Source organism: Erpetoichthys calabaricus, chromosome 11 (assembly GCF_900747795.2).
Source record: "Erpetoichthys calabaricus chromosome 11, fErpCal1.3, whole genome shotgun sequence".
In the NCBI taxonomy this organism is placed as follows: domain Eukaryota; kingdom Metazoa; phylum Chordata; class Cladistia; order Polypteriformes; family Polypteridae; genus Erpetoichthys; species Erpetoichthys calabaricus.
The window spans coordinates 134,619,416-134,627,890 of NC_041404.2; the positions used below are offsets into that span (position 1 = coordinate 134,619,416).

General features: G+C 51.5%; 1 protein-coding gene across 1 annotated transcript; it reads left to right on the plus strand.

The window, feature by feature from the left end:
• The first annotated feature begins 2,182 nt into the window (after positions 1 to 2,182).
• LOC114661386 (anoctamin-10-like) lies at positions 2,183 to 4,147 on the plus strand. The gene has a single exon (XM_028814595.2). The coding sequence runs from the start codon at positions 2,183 to 2,185 to the stop codon at positions 4,145 to 4,147; it is 1,965 nt and encodes a 654-aa protein (XP_028670428.2).
• Positions 4,148 to 8,475: the final 4,328 nt, after the last annotated feature.

The window sequence follows — 8,475 nt, forward strand, 5'->3', positions numbered from 1 at the left end:
TGGATGCGGACTTTTTAAGTTTTCGCAAAGAGCCAATGGGGCCAAAGGCAACTCTGATCAATCCCACCAGCTACCACCCAGAAGAAATGAAAGACCAACGTAGGGGTGGGCCACGTGTCACCTGAAGGTCAACCCTGCTGAGCTGTGACTGCCAGCTGTTAGAAAACAATGGCCTGGCGTGCAACCAGAATGAGCCGAGAGGAGCGCCATGCAGTGGGCACCCTGCTGGGCAGCAGCTCAGGAGGGGCACTGCATGGACTGCACTCAGATTGGTGCCCCCTTTTATTTCTCTGGCATATTCACACCTTGTTGTCCAGGACTGGTGATCATGTTGGATTTCCAGAAGAGACAACGGCACCCCTCCACTTGCGTGATTTGACACGTCTTGACAAGACATCCAGGCGAAGACGGTGCCCTCCATGGTGCCCTGTGTGGCTCAGACCTTCAGGACATGACTACGCCCGAACAGATTTGCTTTTTTGCGCATTAACATTCTTGATTCTGAACCCTCATGCACTATGAAAAGCGATTTTAGAAGAACTGCCAGTGCAGGCAAAAACAAGTCCTGTCAGCTTGTGGGCTTTAGAGCAACATCTGCCTATTGGATGCCATCTTATGCACCCCTGCAATGACTTCTTAACAAAGTCAGAAGATCAACAAGCCATTTCTGTCCACACAGATATCTGAGTCGGACCCTGGAAAGCTCTTGACTCGGGTGACGTGGCCTCAGTTTACATCCAACACTAAACTGGCATCAAACACGTTGAGCATCCCCAGCGTTACCTGGGCAGGTGAAAGCAGAATGAAAGCCTTTGAGCTCCGCCAGTAGTGCCCAAGTTTGAATGGTACTACACAACCTGAAAGCTGAAATCGGACCCTCGGAGGTCCCTACCGTCTTTATGATGCCATCCTCTTGAGCTATCTGCTTACTGTCACAAGCTGAGTGTTGGAAGCACAGTGAAGCAAAGCCATTCCAGCTGCCTGGCACCTGGCTGGCATCCTCACACATGGCCCAGCTGGGCACACACACATCAGTCAGCAGTACTCATCACTTCATTTGCATATGTGATCGTAAACACTCGCCTGTAACAAGCAACCAATTAGATCGTCACTGCAGCAAGAGGCGGAGCTTGAGTTGCTGATGCTGCCCCTCTGTGCTTGTCCCGGACCCCCGTGGCCTGTTCCATCTCATTCCTTGGAGTAGAGTTGGGCTGGCCAGCCCGTGTGGGACCACCACAACCGTGAGGGACGTCCTCGTTTGTCACAAGTCCTTCCCTCCTCTGTGTTCAGGGCAGGTGACGTTCATCATCAGGCCTCACATGACACCTCCTCCTCATCTTCTTCTCTTCACTTCCATACGCTGCTGAGGCCCAGATGTCACGGGCTGTGGTGACAAATGGCTATTGGAATTTCAGTCACCCGGAGAGAGAAAGAAAGACAATATGTGCATCCACCAGTCAGCGTGTTGGTCTTTAATCCACCGGCCTTCTCAGCTTTCTGAGTGCGTATTTAGAATTCAAAGGCCTACCAGATTCTGCTCTCACTGGTCTTCTGTGCTTGGAGGGACAGTACGCCACAGAGGACTGTCACACGATAACCAGTGACATGTATGGGACTGCCCTTCCTTCTTCTGTTGGATCAGTCCACGGTTTTGTTGTTTTGTATCTAAAGATGTGACTCTCAGATGGTCATTGAACTTGAGAAGAACAGCATGAGGAACCACCAAGGAGCGCAAGTCAAGGGATGGCCCAAGTCCATGTGAGTCATCGGTTCAGCCACATGTCGTAGTCCAAGGTCACCCTGCTGGGTTACACATGAGTGCGACTCCAGTCTTTCTCCAGCACCTCACACACACACTGTCATAGTGACTGCCCGGGGCGTACCAAAGTGCCACCCTGTGACACCACAGTGGAACATTCGGGGCGGGGCCAGAACAAGAAATGCCAGAGGGTGCAGCATAAAGGCAGCTGCCAGACGGCCAGCCGGGCGTAACAGCCTTGGACATCGGGTTGTGTGTCTCTTCTTAGCGACTCAGGTCAATGACTTGGCTGAGGGTGGCACTCGTGTCCTGTCGCTCATCTCGTCCCTGTCATTGCCCAGTTTTGAGAACGGGTCTTAGCTCTGCACCTTTGGGTTGTTGCGGAGTAGCCCAGCAGTTTCAAAGGAGAGGAGGAACGCATCAATGGTCTCCAAGTACCACGAAGAGTTGCGCAATGAGGACTTGAGCCTCCCATTCACCCCGATGGTGGTCATCGAACTTGTCAGTAACACCAAGGAGGAGGCCATACAGTGGCTGGTGAAAAAGATACGGGACAAGAAGGAGCAGGGAGGAGCCGACCTCAAAGTGACGGCAGTCTCCCGAGGCCAGGAGCTCCTCGACAAAAGCAGTCCCAACCTGCTCCTCGTGGGGGCCTCCAAGAAGCGGCTGCTGTTGGGTGCGGAGGAGACGGGCCTGGTGAAGGAGTGCAAGGATGGCTCGATGCGGGCCTTCACCTGCTCCAACAGGGGCAGCTTCAAGATGCTGACCGAAGACGGCTGCCTGTTCAGCATCGCCGAGTGTCAGTACATTATTAAGCACGCCCTGGACGGGCTGCGGGCCCGACAAGAAGCCATGGTCCCTGGCTACCCGCTCATCAGGCTCTACCCGGGGAAGTCGGTCCTGCAGAGGCTGGAAGCCCAAGGCCTCTTGACTCAGGTCTTTCCCCTTCATAACAAGGACGACCTGAAGAAACTGGCCGAGTTCTGGTATGGCAAGCTGAAGCCGACCTACCAGCCCCTCGATGACATCCGGCACTACTTTGGGGAGGAGATCGCCATGTACTTTGCCTTCCTGCAGTATTTCACCTTGGCTTTGTTCCCAAAGGCCCTCGTGGGTCTGCTGTACTACTTGTGTGCCTGGGAGGACTACGATAAGTACGTCATCTTTGCCACCCTGAACCTGGTGTGGTCGACGGTGTTTCTCGAAGTCTGGAAGCGCTACTCGGCCACTCTGGCGTACAAGTGGGGAACCATCAGCCGACAGCAGGAATTTGAGGAGCCGAGACCCGCGTTCCATGGGGTGCTGGGCAGGAATCCTGTGACTGGCCGGACTGAGCCAGTTTACTCCAATGTTCAGCGGAGTCTGAAGATCTATTTGGTATCCATGCCCTTTGTGGTCTTCTCCTTGTATGTATCCCTCTGCATCATGATGGTCTACTTTGAGATGGAGTTCTGGATGCAGAGCTACAGCAGCAGGCGGCCCTCACCCTGGAGCGGCCTCCTCCTCTACATGCCTGGCATCGTGTATGCCACCATCATTGAGATCATGAATCGCATCAACCGCTTTGCGGCAGAGGTCCTGACCGAGTGGGAGAACCATGTGCTGGAATCCACCTACCAGAACCATTTCATCGTGAAGGTGCTGGTCTTCAATTTCCTCAACTGCTTCTCCTCCTTGTTCTACATCGCCTTTGTAATGCAGGACCTGAAGCTGTTGAGGCAGAGCCTCGCAACCCTCCTCATTACTACGCAAATCGTCTCTCAGGTCATCGAGGCCTTTCTGCCATACTGGCTGCAGACCAGGAACAGGCAGAGAATCCATAAGAAAAGGAGGGACCTGCCAGCATACAGGAGGGCGCCTTGGCTGGAGCAGGTGGAGCTCGAGAGGAGCATGTTGGCCTACAAAGGCACCTTTGATGACTACCAGGAGCTCTTCCTGCTCTTCGGCTATGTCAGCTTCTTTTCCTGTGTCTTCCCTTTGGCGGCTTTCTTTGCGGTGCTCAACAATGTGACCGAGATGTACACGGACGCCTTCAAGATGTGCAAGGACTTCAAGAGACCCTTTTTGGAGCCGGCGGCAAACATCGGCGTCTGGCAGCTGGCATTTGAAACGATGAGCGTCGTGGCGCTCATCACCAACTGCGCGCTCATCGGGATGTCTCCGCCAGTCAGGCTGGCGTTCCGTGACGCTGAGGCTGACCTCATCCTGCTCGTTGTGGCTGTGGAGCACGCCCTGCTCGCTCTCAAGTTCGTGCTCTGTCTCATCATCCCTGACATTCCTCGGGAGATTCAAACGAAGCTCGCAAAGATGGAGTTTGAGAAGCTGCAGGCACTCAAGCAACAGCGACTGCAACAAGCCAGGGAGTCACTTGAGCTGAACGGCGGCTGACGTGTGGCTGGCGCGATGAGCTCTTCTCTGCCCTCCGTGCCCATCTGTTCAGTGCACTGTCTGGTTCCCACAGCTCATGTCACACGGGGTGGGGGGGTGTGTACTTTCAGTGGTCCTAACCTCCCTCCTTCCGTGCATCAAGGGGGCCTCTGGAGCTGGATGGATGGATCCACCACATGTGGATTTGCACTCCCGGCAACCGGAGCAGAGCTCTAGAGAAGAGCTTCACAAGGCCGACGGGCATCTAGGGTGGCATTACTGTGTGTGTGTGTGTGTTGGGTTCTGAATGACAGTGTCGCATTATCACCACCACCACCACCACCACAAGAGCCATCCTGGTGGGCAAGGTATGTTGCGTGGGGGACCTGCTTTATGTTGAAGTAATTATCAGATATAAATGTGAATAAATAATGTTAATAACTGCGATCCAAAGTGACTTCTAAAGTCCTGCCAGATGAGGAGACATGCCCAGGGTCACACAGCAAGTGACACGGCATCTACTTCAGTAGGGGGCCTCCAACACTCGACTTGACATTAACAAAAGTGGGCAAAGCAGATCCTTCATTTCAACTCCATTTGTCCTTTTTGCTGTTTAGTGTCATTAACGCTGGTCCCTTGACTGGCTCTCCAGTGCCACTGTGGGCCGATACCATTTGGCCTTCATATTTTACACGGACGTCTGCCAAGCACTCAGGCGATGGACTGAAGGACGCGTCAAACGGCAGGAAGTCACCTGGCAAATCCGGTAAACAGGAGGTCACCAGAAACCCCAAAGGGCGGACCTCGCCCGGTTCAAACGACAAAATTGGAACGGCTGTGGAATTTGGGCTCGGGCCTGCCTGCCTGCAGTTACCAATTCGTGCCACTAGATGGCAGGGTCTGCCTTGGTTTGGCTGTAAGTCGGCCTCGCGTTTCTTTACCTCCTCGTTGCTCATTCGTTGTGGACGCCGACGAGGATGTGCTGAAGAAACCCTGCGAAGCTTCGTAACGAGGAGGCTGTTTGATCATTCCTGCAGTGTGTGTGTGCGTGAGTGTGTGTTTGTACGTGAATGTGAGTGTGTGTGTGTGTGTGTGAGAGCTGTATGTATGTGAGTGTGAGTTTGTATGTGTGTATGAGGGTGTGTGTGTACGTGAATGTGAGGGTGTGTGTGTGTGAGTGTGTGTTTGTATGTGTGTGCGTGTGTGTGTGTGTGTGTGTGTATTTGTATATGTGAGTGTGAGAGTTGTATGTGTGTGTTTGTACGTGAATGTGAGTGTATGTGTGTGTGTGTGTGTGTGAGTGAGTGTGAGAGCTGTATGTATGTGAGTGTGAGTTTGTATGTGTGTATGAGGGTGTGTGTGTGACTGTGTGTTTGTATGTGTGTGTGTGAGTGTGTGTATTTGTATATGTGAGTGTGAGAGTTGTATGTGTGTGTGTGTGTGTGTGTGAGTGAGTGTGAGAGCTGTATGTATGTGAGTGTGAGTTTGTATGTGTGTATGAGGGTGTGTGTGTGACTGTGTGTTTGTATGTGTGTGTGTGAGTGTGTGTATTTGTATATGTGAGTGTGAGTTTGTATGTGTGTATGAGGGTGTGTGTGTGTGTGTATTTGTATATGTGAGTGTGAGAGTTGTATGTGTGTGTGTGTGTGTGTTTGTACGTGAATGTGAGTGTATGTGTGTGTGTGTGTGAGTGAGTGTGAGAGCTGTATGTATGTGAGTGTGAGTTTGTATGTGTGTATGAGGGTGTGTGTGTGACTGTGTGTTTGTATGTGTGTGTGTGAGTGTGTGTATTTGTATATGTGAGTGTGAGAGTTGTATGTGTGTGTGTGTTTGTACGTGAATGTGAGTGTATGTGTGTGTGTGTGTGAGTGAGTGTGAGAGCTGTATGTATGTGAGTGTGAGTTTGTATGTGTGTATGAGGGTGTGTGTGTGACTGTGTGTTTGTATGTGTGTGTGTGAGTGTGTGTATTTGTATATGTGAGTGTGAGAGTTGTATGTGCGTGTGTGTGAGTGTGTGTATTTGTATATGTGAGTGTGAGTTTGTATGTGTGTATGAGGGTGTGTGTGTGTGTGTATTTGTATATGTGAGTGTGAGAGTTGTATATGTGTGTGTGTGTTTGTACGTGAATGTGAGTGTATGTGTGTGTGTGTGTGTGTGAGTGAGTGTGAGAGCTGTATGTATGTGAGTGTGAGTTTGTATGTGTGTATGAGGGTGTGTGAGTGTGTGTATTTGTATATGTGAGTGTGAGTTTGTATGTGTGTATGAGGGTGTGTGTGTGTGTGTATTTGTATATGTGAGTGTGAGAGTTGTATGTGTGTGTGTGTGTGTTTGTACGTGAATGTGAGTGTATGTGTGTGTGTGTGTGTGTGAGTGAGTGTGAGAGCTGTATGTATGTGAGTGTGAGTTTGTATGTGTGTATGAGGGTGTGTGAGTGTGTGTATTTGTATATGTGAGTGTGAGTTTGTATGTGTGTATGAGGGTGTGTGTGTGTGTGTATTTGTATATGTGAGTGTGAGTTTGTATGTGTGTATGAGGGTGTGTGTGTGTGTGTATTTGTATATGTGAGTGTGAGTTTGTATGTGTGTATGAGGGTGTGTGTGTGACTGTGTGTTTGTATGTGTGCGTGTGAGTGTGTGTATTTGTATATGTGAGTGTGAGTTTGTATGTGTGTATGAGGGTGTGTGTGTGTGTATTTGTATATGTGAGTGTGAGTTTGTATGTGTGTATGAGGGTGTGTGTGTGTGTGTATTTGTATATGTGAGTGTGAGAGTTGTATGTGTGTATGAGGGTGTGTGTGTGACTGTGTGTTTGTATGTGTGTGTGTGAGTGTGTGTATTTGTATATGTGAGTGTGAGTTTGTATGTGTGTATGAGGGCGTGTGTGTGTGTGTATTTGTATATGTGAGTGTGAGTTGTATGTGTGAGTGTGTGTTTGCGCATACACAGACATTGAGAGCGAGCCACACGTCGCCACGCGCCATCGATTAAGTGACTTGACCCGACCGAACACTTTCTACCTCCAACGAGACGTTGCCTTTGAGGACGTAGCGGATGAACGTCACCAGGCCACCTGTAATGGCAGTGGACTCAGGTGCCCCCTTCAGGCCAGGTGACTCGTTCACACCACTAAGCCTGTGAACTAAACGCGCCGATAGGAAAATGGCAGGCTGTCGACTGAGCTTTTCGGGTGGTCGATATGCATGTGGTGACATTAAGGGGAGCTTTTAGGAGCACGAGGAGTGGGGGGTTGAAATAAAGGACACTTTGGTCTGGCGACGGGCCTCTGGAGCGCAGTCCTGCGTGGCCATTTATCATCCAGAAAGGGCAGCGCTGGGCCCGCGTGTGGCCATTTGTGATTCTGGCCAGCAGTCCGTATGCTCACTTCAGAGTCGGATGCCAGAGGATGGATGCCAAATTAGCGTCCCGCCACGGCTGTCTAGACAGACATACATTGGGCAGGTGCAGAGGGATAACCGCAGCCTTGACAAAGATGTGCGCCATGCAGGTCTGGGCCCATCGGTAACGGCACAGGTGGCCAAATCGAGCCATGGCGTTTTCCGTCGGCGTTCTCCGGTTGTGCTCTGTCTTGATCAGGGCCATTTGGTCGCAATCGGCCCTTTTAGCTTGTAGAACCGGCCGAGGCCATGGGCAGACTGAGCGAATGACTTCTTGTCCATTCCACTGGCCCGACGTCACCTGCTTCAGGGTCTCTGAACTGCCCATTTTCTGCTCCGCTTTTAGCCAACCCTGGACAGGTCGCCACTCTTCCACGGGTGACCTGCTCGGCAATTTTCCGGACAGCCCCTGAGTACGGAGAAGACACAAATGAACGCCTTCAGCTGACAGGAACGCATCCACAGCATACAGTTGTGCTCTCAAAAAACAGAAACAGGGGAAGAGCCCATCAACAAGACAACCATAACCCCAATTAGACCTTCGATGAGGACTTGCCTCGATGGACCCTGGGGGGTCTTGTTCAATGCTGATGGGACAGGAAATTTGAGCGGACTCAACAAGGTCTAAATACCGGCTACTCTGAAATGGATGAACGGCTTGGAGAAGGAAAGATGAAGAGTTAATGGAGGGAAGAATAATAAGCGACTTCTCATGAAACATGCCGGAACGTCCAAAGATGGTCTTCTCTTCAAGGGTGAAGCTCACGGGACACTTCAGCCACCCCGTGCTCTGTGCGCGCAAAGTGACATCAGTCAGACACCCCCCAAGTAATCAGCCCCACAAATCTCCACACGCGCACCTGCAGCTCTCGGCCAGCCGTCCGCTCCCCGCGCACACACTCGGGCCATTCAACCGCGACGACCCCCAGCCCAGCCGTCTCAGCATCCACCTGT

Coding starts and splice junctions, on each gene's coding strand:
- LOC114661386 (XM_028814595.2), top strand. CDS start 2,183: ATGGTCTCCAAGTACCACGAAGAGTTGCGCAATGAGGACTTGAGCCTC.